The 17623-nt window shown below is 42.5% G+C and overlaps 1 protein-coding gene across 2 annotated transcripts in view; it reads right to left on the bottom strand.

Annotated features, from left to right (window-relative positions):
- Window positions 1-17623, bottom strand: part of xpnpep1 (X-prolyl aminopeptidase (aminopeptidase P) 1, soluble) — a 38732-nt gene that overhangs the window by 19714 nt on the left and 1395 nt on the right. Inside the window, exons 2-7 of one of the 2 annotated variants that reach the window (XM_060911921.1) lie at window positions 15317-15457; window positions 9981-10044; window positions 9744-9848; window positions 6529-6621; window positions 6289-6432; window positions 6104-6199 (exon numbers count right to left, since the gene is read on the bottom strand). In XM_060911921.1, the coding sequence (XP_060767904.1) occupies window positions 6104-6199; window positions 6289-6432; window positions 6529-6621; window positions 9744-9848; window positions 9981-10044; window positions 15317-15433 (619 nt within the window). In that variant the 5' untranslated portion in view covers window positions 15434-15457. The remainder of the gene's footprint in view (window positions 1-6103; window positions 6200-6288; window positions 6433-6528; window positions 6622-9743; window positions 9849-9980; window positions 10045-15316; window positions 15458-17623) is intronic. The other variant, XM_060911920.1, reaches the window with a different exon arrangement.

The following is a 17623-nucleotide window of genomic DNA, read 5'->3' as shown; positions in this document are numbered from 1 at the left end:
AGAATCAGCTTCCTGGAAGTCACACTAATTCTTCTTGATCACACCAGTCTGCCTTCCCCCCCCCCAAATCCTATATCCTCGGACCTGCCTTGTTGATTTTTGTGCCTCCGTGTCATTGTGTTGGAAGAATGAGTAGCACACTGTGCATACGCCTACAGGTGTTCCTATTAAAATGACCAGCGAGGATAGACAATTCGGTTATACTCCAGGTCCTGCCCCTTTCCTCGCCTTCTTTGGCCAGTGGTCCCATGTGTGATGGAGATGTGACGCACTTCCGAGTTGTTGAAAAAGAGTATTGAAACCGCTGAGCTCTAGCATCGGGCCTTTTCCAGGAAATAAGGGTTTGGCGTCATGGCGACTGTGTGTGTGTGTGTGTGTGTGTGTGTGTGTGTGTGTGTCAGCCTCGGTTCAGAGGTTTCAGTTTCTAAAACTGTATAAAGAATAATAATAAAAAAAAAATTAAAAAAAAAAAAAAAACAGACACTTGGTATATTTTACGTCTGATTTTTAAATTTTGGATTACGCTTCATTTTTGTGGCTACTGCCTCATACACACACACACACACACACACACACACACACACACACACGGGCAAAAAAGTATTTAGTCAGCCACAAATTGTGCAAGTTCTCCCACTTAAAAAGATGAGAGAGGCCTGTAATTTTCATCATAGGTACACTTCAACTATGGGAGACAGAATGGGGGGAAAGAATCCAGGAAATCACATTGTAGGATTTTTAATGAATTAATTGGTAAATTCCTCGGTAAAATAAGTATTTGGTCACCTACAAACAAGCAAGATTTCTGGCTCTCACAGACCTGTAACAACTTCTTTAAGAGGCTCCTCTGTCCTCCACTCGTTACCTGTATTAATGGCACCTGTTTGAACTCGTTATCAGTATAAAAGACACCTGTCCACAGCCTCAAACAGTCACACTCCAAACTCCACTATGGCCAAGACCAAAGAGCTGTCAAAGGACACCAGAAACAAAATTGTAGACCTGCACCAGGCTGGGAAGACTGAATCTGCAATAGGTAAGCAGCTTGGTGTGAAGAAATCAACTGTGGGAGCAATTATTAGAAAATGGAAGACATACAAGACCACTGATAATCTCCCTCGATCTGGGGCTCCATGCAAGATCTCACCCCGTGGGGTCAAAACGATCACAAGAACGGTGAGCAAAAATCCCAGAACCACACGGGGGGACCTAGTGAATGACCTGCAGAGAGCTGGGACCAAAGTAACAAAGGCTACCATCAGTAACACACTACGCCGCCAGGGACTCAAATCCTGCAGCGCCAGACGTGTCCCCCTGCTTAAGCCAGTACACGTCCAGGCCCGTCTGAAGTTTGCTAGAGAGCATTTGGATGATCCAGAAGAGGATTGGGAGAATGTCATATGGTCAGATGAAACCAAAATAGAACTTTTTGGTAAAAACTCAACTTGTCGTGTTTGGAGGAGAAAGAATGCTGAGTTGCATCCAAAGCACACCATACCTACTGTGAAGCATGGGGGTGGAAACATCATGCTTTGGGGCTGTTTTTCTGCAAAGGGACCAGGACGACTGATCCGTGTAAAGGAAAGAATGAATGGGGCCATGTATCGTGAGATTTTGAGTGAAAACCTCCTTCCATCAGCAAGGGCATTGAAGATGAAACGTGGCTGGGTCTTTCAGCATGACAATGATCCCAAACATACCGCCCGGGCAACGAAGGAGTGGCTTCGTAAGAAGCATTTCAAGGTCCTGGAGTGGCCTAGCCAGTCTCCAGATCTCAACCCCATAGAAAATCTTTGGAGGGGGTTGAAAGTCCGTGTTGCCCAGCGACAGCCCCAAAACATCACTGCTCTAGAGGAGATCTGCATGGAGGAATGGGCCAAAATACCAGCAACAGTGTGTGAAAACCTTGTGAAGACTTGCAGAAAACGTTTGACCTCTGTCATTGCCAACAAAGGGTATATAACAAAGTATTGAGATGAACTTTTGTTATTGACCAAATACTTGTTTTCCACCATAATTTGCAAATAAATTCTTTAAAAATCAGACAATGTGATTTTCGGGATTTTTTTTTCTTCTCATTTTGTCTCTCATAGTTGAGGTATACCTATGATGAAAATTACAGGCCTCTCTCATCTTTTTAAGTGGGAGAACTTGCACAATTGGTGACTGACTAAATACTTTTTTGCCCCACTGTGTGTGTGTGTGTGTGTATATATATGAGTGATTCCATGCTTATGGGTACTGAAATGGGGACATGAACTTATTCACCTAAAACCATTTCTTTTTTTACCATCAGGTCACAAAACATGTAATCTTTAATGAATGATATGTTAAAAGATAACTTTAATTTTCTGAGATGTAATAAAAACATATTTATATGCCAAAATCAAGCCTATGAGTTCCAAAATGATGTCTGTTACATTACTTCTGTTACGATTGTCCATCTCGCGTCTGTTACAAATTAATTACAATCTAGCTATATACCATGTTAATCTTATTGAAAGAATGTGTATGTTTATTCTACTACACATGTTTATTAATTATATTTGCTAAAACATCACTTTCCTATGTTTCAAAAAGTAATTCTACATTGTTAAAATTGAGAATCTATATGTCCACAACACTTCTGTTACGTTCTGACTTTGGCATATAAATATGTTTTTATTACATCTCAGAAAATTAATCTTTTAACATATCATTCATTAAAGATTACATGTTTTGTGACCTGATGGTAAAAAAAAAGAAATGGTTTTAGGTGAATTTTTAAAAATAAGTTCATGTCCCCATTTCAGTACCCATAAGCGTGGAATCTCTCATTATATATATATATATATATATATATATATATATATATATATATATATATATATATATGGGACCGTCTCAGAAACCGGTCTCTCATTTGGGACATTATAGTCAAAAAATCAATTTTCTAATTTTACTTTTTTTTTCCCTTTTTTGCATTTACCCAACACTCATTGTTTCTTTTGTCATGTTTAATAAGAATAAAGATAGTATCTTGCTTTATCTGGCCTCCACTGAGGAAAATTTTGATTACAATTCAAATGCTTTTGTAAAATTGATTTACATATAAAACAACTCCATCATGAAGAATTAAAGCCCCTCCTTCACAGATGAGTGAAAATATTGAATAAATTTCCTCTTTTTGATTGCTTGGGTTAAAAATGCCAAGTTATGATGACTGAATTGATTATTCACTTAAATATGAATAATATGATACATTTTGGGTATTTGATATGGCGAAATAGGACACAATGGAAAAATCAAGAACACACGGGAAAGATGAGAATAACGGCGCTAGTAAAAGAACAGCGACTGTACCGGCTGAAGGTCGCGCGGGTCTCTGCTGCGGCGCGCAAGCAACGGACAGAGCGCGAGGCGGGGGAGGGGCAAAACGACTAGCCGTAGATTCTATCAAAAGTTTGATCTAAATTGACCATGGTTGCAAAATATTGGCCAAAAATATGCAAACACTACGAAATATGAAAGTACGATGGAAAAGAAACAAACAAACAGTCTATTGCCTTATACTGCAAGACTAAAACAAAATAAAACTGTCAAAACTCACCTTTTCAGTGATAACGTCCCTTTTCAGTGATAACGTCACCTTTTCAGTGATAAACACACGATCGTATTGGTTTTGGGTATGCGGAAAACGGAGTTACGACGGTGATGAAATATTTTGCGTGATGTTTTACAGCCCCGATTCCAAAAAAGTTGGGACAAAGTACAAATTGTAAATAAAAACGGAATGCAATAATTTACAAATCTCAAAAACTGATATTGTATTCACAATAGAACATAGACAACATATCAAATGTCGAAAGTGAGACATTTTGAAATTTCATGGCAAATATTGGCTCATTTGAAATTTCGTGACAGCAACACATCTCAAAAAAGTTGGGACAGGGGCAATAAGAGGCTGGAAAAGTTAAAGGTACAAAAAAGGAACAGCTGGAGGACCAAATTGCAACTCATTAGGTCAATTGGCAATAGGTCATTAACATGACTGGGTATAAAAAGAGCTTCTTGGAGTGGCAGCGGCTCTCAGAAGTAAAGATGGGAAGAGGATCACCAATCCCCCTAATTCTGCGCCGACAAATAGTGGAGCAATATCAGAAAGGAGTTCGACAGTGTAAAATTGCAAAGAGTTTGAAGATATCATCATCTACAGTGCATAATATCATCAAAAGATTCAGAGAATCTGGAAGAGTCTCTGTGCGTAAGGGTCAAGGCCGGAAAACCATACTGGGTGCTCGTGATCTTCGGGCCCTTAGACGGCACTGCATCACATACAGGCATGCTTCTGTATTGGAAATCACAAAATGGGCTCAGGAATATTTCCAGAGAACATTATCTGTGAACACAATTCACCGTGCCATCCGCCGTTGCCAGCTAAAGCTCTATAGTTCAAAGAAGAAGCCATATCTAAACATGATCCAGAAGCGCAGACGTCTTCTCTGGGCCAAGGCTCATTTAAAATGGACTGTGGCAAAGTGGAAAACTGTTCTGTGGTCAGACGAATCAAAATTTGAAGTTCTTTATGGAAATCAGGGACGCCGTGTCATTCAGACTAAAGAGGAGAAGGACGACCCAAGTTGTTATTGGCGCTCAGTTCAGAAGCCTGCATCTCTGACGGTATGGGGTTGCATTAGTGCGTGTGGCATGGGCAGCTTACACATCTGGAAAGACACCATCAATGCTGAAAGGTATATCCAGGTTCTAGAGCAACATATGCTCCCATCCAGATGACGTCTCTTTCAGGGAAGACCTTGCATTTTCCAACATGACAATGCCAAACCACATACTGCATCAATTACAGCATCATGACTGCGTAGAAGAAGGGTCCGGGTACTGAACTGGCCAGCCTGCAGTCCAGATCTTTCACCCATAGAAAACATTTGGCGCATCATAAAACGGAAGATACGACAAAAAAGACCTAAGACAGTTGAGCAACTAGAATCCTACATTAGACAAGAATGGGTTAACATTCCTATCCCTAAACTCGAGCAACTTGTCTCCTCAGTCCCCAGACGTTTACAGACTGTTGTAAAGAGAAAAGGGGATGTCTCACAGTGGGAAACATGGCCTTGTCCCAACTTTTTTGAGATGTGTTGTTGTCATGAAATTTAAAATCACCTAATTTCTCTCTTTAAATGATGCATTTTCTCAGTTTAAACATTTGATATGTCATCTATGTTCTATTCTGAATAAAATATGGAATTTTGAAACTTACACATCATTGCATTCCGTTTTTATTTACAATTTGTACTTTGTCCCAACTTTTTTGGAATCGGGGTTGTATTACGGTTATGATTATTCTGTGAGCGCACCAATCCTTAGGTGTATAAAGTTACAACTTAAAATACAATTAGTGATAACTGTAGACTTTTCAGTGGACTACAACCTTTTTAAGGGAACGCGATGTAGTCGACCGTTTAATCATGTCCCAGATCAAGCCGCCATTTTTCCACAAGTTTGCAGAATTTTTGCCAAATTTTGAATAGAGTATTCACATCAAAGATTTAGTTTTATCTGTATTATTTCTTTCATCATTTTGTTTCAAATTAAAACCAACATCACCATTCAAAACCGTATAGTTTATTGACTGTATATTTAGTGGGGTACCCCTACAGCACCCAGTTTCTGAAACAGACACATATGCTATCTTTACTGTATGGACATGGGATCAGAAAACTATTTTATTTATAAGCCGTAGCCACACGTACCCATAAGGGACCTGTTTTTTTTTTTTTTGTTGCTTCGTTTCAGGATAATATGGGTGTCGAGGGGGGTGTAAACTTTTGCACTTATCTGTATATTACTGTGACTTAGCTGAGGAATGACCGACGCTTGCTCATTCAAATCACTCACTCACTCACACCCACCCACGTTAATTAAACCCACTGGAAATTAAAAATTCAAATCAAAACAATGGCAGTGTAATTACAGTCAACGTGCCAAATCAGCCACAAGAGCTACTTAATTTTGTTTAATAAGAGAAGAAGTGCGAGGAGCCTGAGAGCTGTGTCGTGATCTTGCGACTACACACACACACACACTGAGGTGTACTGATACACACATGCGAGCTCATCTAGGGCCGTCACCACGAACCAGGAGATCTTCCTCTCAGCCATCTTCCCCCTCAGCTGCACGATCTTGTCCTGCCAGCTCAGACCTGATCACACAGACAGACAAGTCATTTATTAAATCATCCATATTGTATTTAAAACGTACCAAGCAGTTTAATCCAGTGTGTGTGTTAACCGGTATATTTGAGCCCCAGAACGCTGAGCTGAGTGCTGGGTCGAGCGGGTCGGTCCTCCCAAATTGCATCGATGAGATTTTCTTGAACGGTGACCAAACTGTGTCCGGCGCTGTTCAGAGCTTTTGACATGCTTTTCCACTGATCTGAAACACACACACAACAATATTTAAACTCTGCTCATATTCCTCTCCAAAATCCACAGCTCTTATTGAGCCCTCTTAACTTTGAGTAACTCTAACCAGCAGCGATGATCCAGGGGTCGACTCCCACTTTGGAGTTTTCTGGCAGGACGCTGATGAGCCAGTCCTCCTGCGACGGCGTCTCCTTCAGTCCTGGAGTAGAGGAAAAAAAAAAAAGAAGAGGTCGTGCTCAGTCGTCTTAGATTAAACAGAAACAAACCGTGTCAGCCTTGTCACGTGCTCGTACCACAGGATTTAAACGGCCTTGATCAAGGCCGTTGCTGGGACAACATTTCCCCCAGAAGGTCACTGCTGGGATACACTCTCGCATTCTTCGCATTCCTTCCCCAATTTTCCGCGGTCGCCGTTTTTCACCCCCAGTGTGACAAGCGGGTGCGTGACCAGTGCCGCTTGCATGGCTGCAGGAGCGGACGGCTGCTTGCTTACGCTGGGTTACCTCTACCTCCTCCCCTCCTGCCCCCTCCCCCCCCCCCCCAAGTCCCATGTTTTAAAGTGTACTTGTGTTATTGTGTGCTTGTGCGGAGGTTTTTAAATGCTCCCACACTGTACTCCTTACAGGAGCATACCTGCCAACCTTGAAAAAATTTTATGAGTACAATTTTACAATTTCATGAGTACCCCCCCCCCTCGCGTCAACCTCACCCCAACCCGGCACGCATGCGCCCCTACAGACCACAACCAGCAGACCAAAAACACACTTTCAATCCAGTTTTATTGATTGACCTTGGGAACATAGTCCAGTTTTGTAAAACATTCCTATTGATAGACTTTGGGAAACTGTTATTGATGGCTCTTGGGAACGTCCTTCCGTTTTGAAAAGCACAACAAACATTAAATACATGTGCAAATGAAATGAAATTAAACCAGAGCCACGCTTTCAAAATAAATAACACATTAAATTAATACAGTATGTAAAAAAGGCACTTTCAACACAAAACATGGTATGCACAAATTTCCCATGCAATAGGTTTAGACTTTTGCATTTTTTAACATGTTGGAAGTATATTGCATTATACAGTAAAAATATTGCATTATACAGTACACTGCGGGCGGCACGGTGGTGTAGTGGTTAGCGCTGTCGCCTCACAGCAAGAAGGTCCTGGGTTCGAGCCCCGGGGCTGGCGAGGGCCTTTCTGTGTGGAGTTTGCATGTTCTCCCCGTGTCCGCGTGGGTTTCCTCCGGGTGCTCCGGTTTCCCCCACAGTCCAAAGACATGCAGGTTAGGTTAACTGGTGACTCTAAATTGACCGTAGGTGTGAATGTGAGTGTGAATGGTTGTCTGTGTCTATGTGTCAGCCCTGTGATGACCTGGCGACTTGTCCAGGGTGTACCCCGCCTTTCGCCCGTAGTCAGCTGGGATAGGCTCCAGCTTGCCTGCAACCCTGTAGAAGGATAAAGCGGCTAGAGATAATGAGATGAGATGAGACAGTACACTGCAGTATTTTGTAGTATGCCTTTTTCATGTGCAAACTATTGCATTCGAAATATTGCATTTACTGCAGTAATACTGTATAAAAAAGCATTTGATACTGCAGTACCACGCAGGTTTTTTCACAAGCGGGATGACCAATTTTCGACGTCACATCATAATAATAATAATAATAAGTTAAATTTATATAGCGCCTTTCAAAAAACCCAAGGACGCTTTACAATTATAGACAAGGAAAGAAAAAATAAATAAATAAATAAAAATATAATAAAAAGTAAAAAGTCCACCAAGTAGGGGTCAGGATGCAATTCCCGTGGTGTAGCAGCCACAGTCCCACCAAAAGGCGCATGAAAACAAGTCCCACATCTCCAGCACCGCCGCCGTGACGCCGCCAGCAACATCGCTCGAACACCACGCCATGGAGCCACAAAACGAGCAGAGAAGCTCCGCCACGCAGAGCGCTGGTGTGTCCCAAACCGCCTGCACAGCCGCCGCGACGCCACCCAGCAACATCGCTCGGAACATCATGCCAAGCGTTAAAGCGCAGAGCGCCGGACAACCATGATGTAAATTGAGCAACGAGCTCACTGCAGTCCACAGCTGGGAGTGCAGGCATCGCCCACGGCGATCCAAGGCCTGGAGGGAACCGACACCCAAAACTGGGTCCGGAGCTACACCACCACCGGCGGACAAAACACTCAAACAAACATCAAACTACACAAACACACAGGAAAGAAAAAAAATAGAAAAAGAAATAAAATAAGAGCTCCGGTGAGAAGCGGCAGCCAGAACGCGCACGACGTACTCTCAAACGGAAACAGAACGAAAAAAAAAAAAATCTGCAAACATTCTAGGCTACCATTGACAGAAGTTACCGACTGCCCTTAAGATATACAACACGCTACGTTTTGTTGAGCACATCAATAAAGTGGTACTTATCATAGTGATTCAATGAGAGTGCGAGAGGAATTGTAATCAGGTTTCGTTGGTTACCGCATCGAATATGCGACCTCGAGTGATGGCTTCCAAGTTAAATGAAGAACTAGCCTGTACTGTTGGTGTTGTAAATGCACAAAATAACGGCTAGGAAGCTCTTGAGTACACGTGAAACACAACCGTTTCTGTTACAAATATAAAAACGACGTCTGTAACCGACGTTTCAATCCCCGACTCGCTCTAGCCACCTGGCTGCACCGCTGCACTCAAGTCAGAGACGCGAAGGAGGAAGGGGAGGGGCTGAAGAGGGCAGAGCCACACGCTGTGGAAGAGGGGCGGAGGGATTGGGCAAAGCGTTCCATTCTGGCTTTGAGTTTTCTCACAGATCAGCGGTATCAACTTCAGCGAGAACTTGACTGAAATGCGAGTTCGGACGATATGCGTACTTTTTAATGTGAAAACGTACAGTCGTACAACGAGGTAAAAATTCGTAGCGGCTACGCAAGATGCGTACAGGTTGGCAGGTATGCAGGAGCATAGTGGGGGGGGGTTCTTTTTTTCTCATGTTACTACTGTGTTTCTTTTTCTTTTACCCGTTTTCCTGTCCTGTTCCCCCTCTGTAAGGACAGGTTGATGGTCGATTTCACTGGTAACAGTGACAAAGGGTTCATTCATTCAAAAGGGATCAGATTTCACAAGCAAACTTCAAAATATTGCGACAGCCATTGGTTTGGAAGATGGCCGACGGGTATTTGTTCTCGAAAGGTGCTTCGTTTGAGCCGTATTTAAAAGCTAGATCAGGCGTGGACGGAATTAACGAAGGACATCCTTCGTCTTTATGAAAAGGAAAAAAAAAAAAAAGGAACCAAAATGCTTTTTATCCGTCATACCCATCTTCATCAGAGTCCAGTTGTTGTCCATCTGTTGGCTGGCCTGCAGGAAGTAGCGCCCATCTGTCCACATGGCAGCATGCTGCTCTGTCACAATAGCAGTGCCTAGAACACACACACACACACACACACACACACACTACATTTATAAGTTTCACTAAAAAAAAGATGGTTTGGTAATAATATACAATACATTGAATATCAGGCTTGAGAACCAGCGCGCGCGCACACGCGTACCTGCTGAGCCGTTAAATCCACAGATAAACTCGCGTCTGCAGTCACACGGTGCGATGTATTCACTCTGTAAAGGACAAACAGCTTCAACTTAAATAAAACAGCCACAATATGATATACACGATTATACACAAACATACAAGTGAGAAGAAAAAAAAAGGAAGACGGTGTCAATAAAATAAACGTAGTCTTTTCAAAATCAGTGAGCGAATGTAATGAGATGCTGAACGGAAATGATTTCATTTCCAATGTTCCAGTGTAACTACAAAGAACACCGTGCGTTGTATCAGCAAAGAAAAGGCCAAGGGTGCGAGCGCTCGTTTCTCAAGGTGCCCTGAGCTGCTTTTCATCTAATAAGTAAATAAAAGAAAATGAAGGATTTAAAAAATCACTTGTATGCCAATTAAACAGAAATGTCAGGTTTGTGACGGGTGAACGCGGACGTTTGAGCCACAACTCCCGGCTTCATGAGCAATCAGGCTTAATTAACCATAATCTCAACTGTGAAGTGGGAGAGAGGGGTTTACTATGCTCTCAGAGGACACACACACACACACGCTCAGATAATCAGAGGTGATTTCACAATCTCACACACGTACAGAGTCCATCTGATGTGTGTGAAATGAAGCCTCCCCATTTCAAAAGGAATGTGTTAGTTACTTATTTATTACAACCCCGATTCCAAAAAAGTTGGGACAGGGGCAATAAGAGGCTGGAAAAGTTCAAAGGTACAAAAAAGGAACAGCTGGAGGACCAAACTGCAACTCATTAGGTCAACTGGCAATAGGTCATCAACATGACTGGGTATAAAAAGAGCATCTTGGAGTGGCAGCGGCTCTCAGAAGTAAAGATGGGAAGAGGATCACCAATCCCCCTAATTCTGCACCGACAAATAGTGGAGCAATATCAGAAAGGAGTTCGACAGTGTAAACTTGCAAAGAGTTTGAACATATCATCATCTACAGTGCATAATATCATCAAAAGATTCAGAGAATCTGGAAGAATCTCTGTGCGTAAGGGTCAAGGCCGGAAAACCATACTGGGTGCTCGTGATCTTCGGGCCCTTAGACGGCACTGCATCACATACAGGCATGCTTCTGTATTGGAAATCACAAAATGGGCTCAGGAATATTTCCAGAGAACATTATCTGTGAACACAATTCACCGTGCCATCCGCCGTTGCCAGCTAAAACTCTTCAAAGCCGTATCTAAACATGATCCAGAAGCGCAGATGTCTTCTCTGGGCCAAGGCTCATTTAAAATGGACTGTGGCAAAGTGGAAAACTGTTCTGTGGTCAGACGAATCAAAATTTGAAGTTCTTTATGGAAATCAGGGACGCCGTGTCATTCGGACTAAAGAGGAGAAGGACGACCCAAGTTGTTATCGGCGCTCAGTTCAGAAGCCTGCATCTCTGATGGTATGGGGTTGCATTAGTGCATGTGGCATGGGCAGCTTACACATCTGGAAAGACACCATCAATGCTGAAAGGTATATCCAGGTTCTAGAGCAACATATGCTCCCATCCAGACGACGTCTCTTTCAGGGAAGACCTTGCATTTTCCAACATGACAATGCCAAACCACATACTGCATCAATTACAGCATCATGGCTGCGTAGAAGAAGGGTCCGGGTACTGAACTGGCCAGCCTGCAGTCCAGATCTTTCACCCATAGAAAACATTTGGCGCATCATAAAACGGAAGATACGACAAAAAAGACCTAAGACAGTTGAGCAACTAGAATCCTACATTAGACAAGAATGGGTTAACATTCCTATCCCTAAACTTGAGCAACTTGTCTCCTCAGTCCCCAGACGTTTACAGACTGTTGTAAAGAGAAAAGGGGATGTCTCACAGTGGGAAACATGGCCTTGTCCCAACTTTTTTGAGATGTGTTGTTGTCATGAAATTTAAATTCACCTAATTTTTCTCTTTAAATGATACATTTTCTCAGTTTAAACATTTGATATGTCATCTATGTTCTATTCTGAATAAAATATGGAATTTTGAAACTTCCACATCATTGCATTCCGTTTTTATTTACAATTTGGACTTCGTCCCAACTTTTTTGGAATCGGGGTTGTATTACTGACGGTGCATTAATCCTGAAGTCTGTGCTTTGCTCATATTAATTACACCACAGCGCTGTTGAATTCTCGATTCTCATTGGTCAGAACGTGCTTCGCTTCTTTTCATCCTATAAACTCTGTCTGTATCATTTTAGTAGAAGGAAAAACTACAAAAAGCTGCTGTCCTTTCTCCCACAGAAACGGTTTTCCAAAAGAATATTTTTTCGCACCAAACACAAACACCTCCAACTCACTGAAATTGTTTTTCCTTCCCTCAACAAATTTACCACTTTCCTCAGATCGTTTACAGAATCGACTTACACTTGGGCGGCACGGTGGTGTAGTGGTTAGCGCTGTCGCCTCACAGCAAGAAGGTCCTGGGTTCGAGCCCCATGGCCGGCGAGGGCCTTTCTGTGCGGAGTTTGCATGTTCTCCCCGTGTCCGCGTGGGTTTCCTCCGGGTGCTCCGGTTTCCCCCACAGTCCAAAGACATGCAGGTTAGGTTAACTGGTGACTCTAAATTGAGCGTAGGTGTGAATGTGAGTGTGAATGGTTGCCTGTGTCTATGTGTCAGCCCTGTGATGACCTGGCGACTTGTCCAGGGTGTACCCCGCCTTTCGCCCGTAGTCAGCTGGGATAGGCTCCAGCTTGCCTGCGACCCTGTAGAACAGGATAAAGCGGCTAGAGATAATGAAATGACTTACACTTTACTGGCTCACTACTGAAGCACTCGAGGGCAAATTCGGACGCATCGTATACATACGACATGCAAATTAGATACTAGTGGGTGGAGCCTGTTTCCATGCAGCTGAAGCCGATTCGTTATTTGCTCTCAAATCATTTCTTTGAACGTTTTCACGACAACTTTGTTCAGATCATTCCATTCACTTAAATCTGCTTGCTTCGACACAAATCAAAGAAATTATTATCCATACAGGACACTTTCTTGATGGAATAAAAACGTGTGTTCTATTCCCTTCTAGCGGGTTTCGTCGATTTGGTTTGAGAGCATGTAATATTGTGAGCTACGTGTATTACGGTACATCACTCTACCCAATGGAGATTGAGCGTTGAATATGGTTTACAATACCGCATGGTTGTCAAGACAACATGACGTCACATGTCGGAGCTGATGCGAATATCCAGCGAGAAAGTTTTCTGCTGCGCACAAGCATTTCTTTGTTCGCCGGAAAAGAGAAAAGATGCGTCGAAGACCTGAAAGGTGCCCAAAACTTCATTAGATATTTTTCATTCATATTTACAACTGGAAGTGTGCGCGCGCGTTTATGTCAGTGGCGAACTGTTACTATTAGAGCTGGGACTTGAGTTCAGCCAAAACTTAGCCAGACACACCAAAAAAGCAACAGGGACAGCAAAGGATTTGGCAAGGGATTAGTGGCAGGCTGCCAGATCGCTCCGTTGTGCAGAGTTGTCTAAAAGTAACTCAGTAAATTATACAGGGGAATGAATACTTAAGTCCGAGTGGAAAAATACTGTAGCAAGCATGCAAGAAAAGTCTGGAGACAGAAATGTTAGACAGCACTGGCTTGACTGCTTTATTAGGATTCGCTAGCACTACTGATAAACGCTACACCAGCTGGAAGGTGACGTCACTGCTGCGCTGACTTGCAGGTAAGCTAGCACTGGCCTTCAACTCGTTCAAGATCATGCTAGCTGAATGAAATACATGTGACCCCTCACCGAATCCAGGGACGCATGTCGGCCGAAACGAATCCGAGATAATCGCAAAAGAAGCATTTTTCGAAATTTGTGATTTTCGTTTTTTTCCATCATGTGCAAGTTGAGATCTTGAAGAATGCAATCAGTATTTCAGATAATAGATTGTTTTGTTGGAAAAGCATACATTTTTTTGTTGCAAATTGTCTCGTTTTTGTCAGGACTGTAGCCTGCTGGGGGGTGTGGGTAAATTACCATATGGGCCATTCACATGATGATTTAAGTCTTTTTTTTTTTTTTCACCAATCAGCTGTATGATACGAGCTGAGCTCGTGGCTACTTAAGCTGCATACAGGCGTGTGATTTCACTATGGAATGAGCAAGCTAGACAGAGCGCAGAGGAGCTGAAACACCGCGAAGCAAACAGACACACGGTAGTTACATCAGAGATAACCATTTCTAGCAAAAAAAAAAAAACGCAACCTCGTTTTCCAGATTGAATGGAATACTTGAATGATCGGATGATACACGGACCATTCTAGGACTACATTCCATCGGAGGCATTGGTGTGTGCAAGGCGCCGTTTCTCTTTCTGATGGGGTGAGTTTATTAATCTAAGGCTGTGTGGTTATTTTTGCATGTAACGGAGTGTGTTGTGGTTTGGTTAAGCCTAGGTCACAACCGGACGTACGATTTTTTGGCCGTGCGATTTTTGGCGTTTCCCAAATCGCTGCGGTTTTTTTTGTTCATGGAGAAAGACGCGCGTTGGACGCAAGTTTGTCTTGCAACCTGAAAAAAACGTAAGTGCTCGTAGAGTTTGTTTGACATGACAAAGAACCTCTGCGGCCGGTCTGCGGCCAGTCTACGGCTCAAAAATCAGCACGTCACATGCGCGCTCTCGTGCGTTTCACACGCGCCCTCTGTGCGTTTCTTGCGTTTTTTTGCATGTAGACCAGCCGTAGGAGCACGTACGGCCAGTTGTGACCGAGGCTTTACATGAAACTAGCATTGTGTTAGTTGTTATCATCGTGCTATCTTTCTTTCTTACGGTGTGAGTAATTTTTCAACCACAAAACGTTAAAGTATACTTTAGGACTTATTTTTGTACTTCATAATTGTGTTGGGCATACTTTGCATGGAAGGAAAATTGACGTGGTGATCTTTGTTTACATGAAAGTAGCATCGTGCTAGCTCGTAGGGGGTAGGGCTTTCCTTAATGTCATGCAGATGAGCACCATTATGTGCCCGCCCTACACCCAGAGTAGCTGAGATGGAAAACTTTGAGGGCGATTTTCTCCCTTTTCTGTTTTAAGAAGTATACACTTTCAAAAGGCCACACATTCTTCAAATATTGTCAGATCTCCACATGGAACGCATCATTGGAAAGCTTAGAAACTGTACTTTCTGAATCTGTCAATAACTCAAAATGCCCCCGGGCAGACGTGTCCCTGGATTCCATTATCTGACACACCACTCAACGCCAGCCAATGTTATTTAAAGATTACTACAAGATTGCACGTCGCAACGTTTTTGCACCTGGTATTGACTCAGATTGGCTGTGTATCATATATTTTAGAAATGAACATAATCCTCACCTGGTGTGCGTCTCCTGAAGGGATGATGTACGCCTGGATGGGCTCGGCAAAGTATTTTTCATTCTTCATCGCCTGCCTCAGGTTCTTTAGCAGCTCCACCGTAATCTTTGGGGACATGGCTGCGTCTGCACACAATTCACACTACGCTTCAAATAAAAACAGTCATTATTATGAATACAAGTCCTGAGGCCTGGCATAGTGAGAAATCTGATAAATTATTAGCTATAAAAGTAACATCAGGGTCTGAAAATAACAATCATGTTTTAAAATCTGACCTGTGCTTGGGGCTTGTTTTGCTTGTTTTTCTCTAAGGTCTGAGATCTCTCTACACGAGGAGCTCAAAGTCTGATTGTAACCAGCTCTTTGGTCTTTAAGGCTAATAAAGTTGCCAACTCTCAAGTTAAACATTGATTTAGTGCAATAACAAAATGCCAATGAAAATGTATGATGATTGCATAATACAACCCCGATTCCAAAAAAGTTGGGACAAAGTACAAATTGTAAATAAAAACGGAATGCAATGATGTGGAAGTTTAAAAATTCCATATTTTATTCAGAATAGAACATAGATGACATATTAAATGTTTAAACTGAGAAAATGTATCATTTAAAAGAGAAAAATTAGGTGATTTTAAATTTCATGACAACAACACATCTCAAAAAAGTTGGGACAAGGCCATGTTTCCCACTGTGAGACATCCCCTTTTCTCTTTACAACAGTCTGTAAACGTCTGGGGACTGAGGAGACAAGTTGCTCAAGTTTAGGGATAGGAATGTTAACCCATTCTTGTCTAATGTAGGATTCTAGTTGCTCAACTGTCTTAGGTCTTTTTTTGTCGTATCTTCCGTTTTATGATGCGCCAAATGTTTTCTATGGGTGAAAGATCTGGACTGCAGGCTGGCCAGTTCAGTACCCGGACCCTTCTTCTACGCAGCCATGATGCTGTAATTGATGCAGTATGTGGTTTGGCATTGTCACGTTGGAAAATGCAAGGTCTTCCCTGAAAGAGACGTCGTCTGGATGGGAGCATATGTTGCTCTAGAACCTGGATATACCTTTCAGCATTGATGGCGTCTTTCCAGATGTGTAAGCTGCCCATGCCACACGCACTAATGTAACCCCATACCATCAGAGATGCAGGCTTCTGAACTGAGCGCTGATAACAACTCGGGTCGTCCTTCTCCTCTTTAGTCCGAATGACACGGCGTCCCTGATTTCCATAAAGAACTTCAAATTTTGATTCGTCTGACCACAGAACAGTTTTCCACTTTGCCACAGTCCATTTTAAATGAGCCTTGGCCCAGAGAAGACGTCTGCGCTTCTGGATCGTGTTCAGATACGGCTTCTTCTTTGAACTATAGAGTTTTAGCTGGCAACGGCCGATGGCACGGTGAATTGTGTTCACAGATAATGTTCTCTGGAAATATTCCTGAGCCCATTTTGTGATTTCCAATACAGAAGCATGCCTGCATGTGATGCAGTGCCGTCTAAGGGCCCGAAGATCACGGGCACCCAGTATGGTTTTCCGGCCTTGACCCTTACGCACAGAGATTCTTCCAGATTCTCTGAATCTTTTGATGATATTATGCACTGTAGATGAGGACATGTTCAAACTCTTTGCAATTTTACACTGTCGAACTCCTTTCTGATATTGCTCCACTATTTGTCGGTGCAGAATTAGGGGGATTGGTGAACCTCTTCCCATCTTTACTTCTGAGAGCCGCTGCCACTCCAAGATGCTCTTTTTATACCCAGTCATGTTAATGACCTATTGCCAATTGACCTAATGAGTTGCAATTTGGTCCTCCAGCTGTTCCTTTTTTGTACCTTTAACTTTTCCAGCCTCTTATCGCCCCTGTCCCAACTTTTTTGAGATGTGTTGCTGTCATGAAATTTCAAATTAGCCAATATTTGGCATGAAATTTCAAAATGTCTCACTTTCGACATTTGATATGTTGTCTATGTTCTATTGTGAATACAATATCAGTTTTTGAGATTTGTAAATTATTGCATTCCGTTTTTATTTACAATTTGTACTTCGTCCCAACTTTTTTGGAATCGGGGTTGTATGTTGTATACGGACGGGTTGACGGCTATTTTCGCTGGTACATGTGACTAGTGACAATAAAGGGCATCATCATCATCATCAATTATACTAAATGTCTGGTTTTTGGTGCAATATCTCCACAGGTGTATAGAGGCCCATTTCCAGCAACTCTCACTCCAGTGTTCTAATGGTACAATGTGTTTGCTCATTGCCTCAGAAGGCTAATGGATGATTAGAAAACCCTTGTACAATCATGTTA

The sequence above is a fragment of the Neoarius graeffei genome, chromosome 27, assembly GCF_027579695.1.
Source record: "Neoarius graeffei isolate fNeoGra1 chromosome 27, fNeoGra1.pri, whole genome shotgun sequence".
Lineage (NCBI taxonomy): Eukaryota > Metazoa > Chordata > Actinopteri > Siluriformes > Ariidae > Neoarius > Neoarius graeffei.
This window is presented reverse-complemented; position numbering and strand designations above follow the sequence as displayed.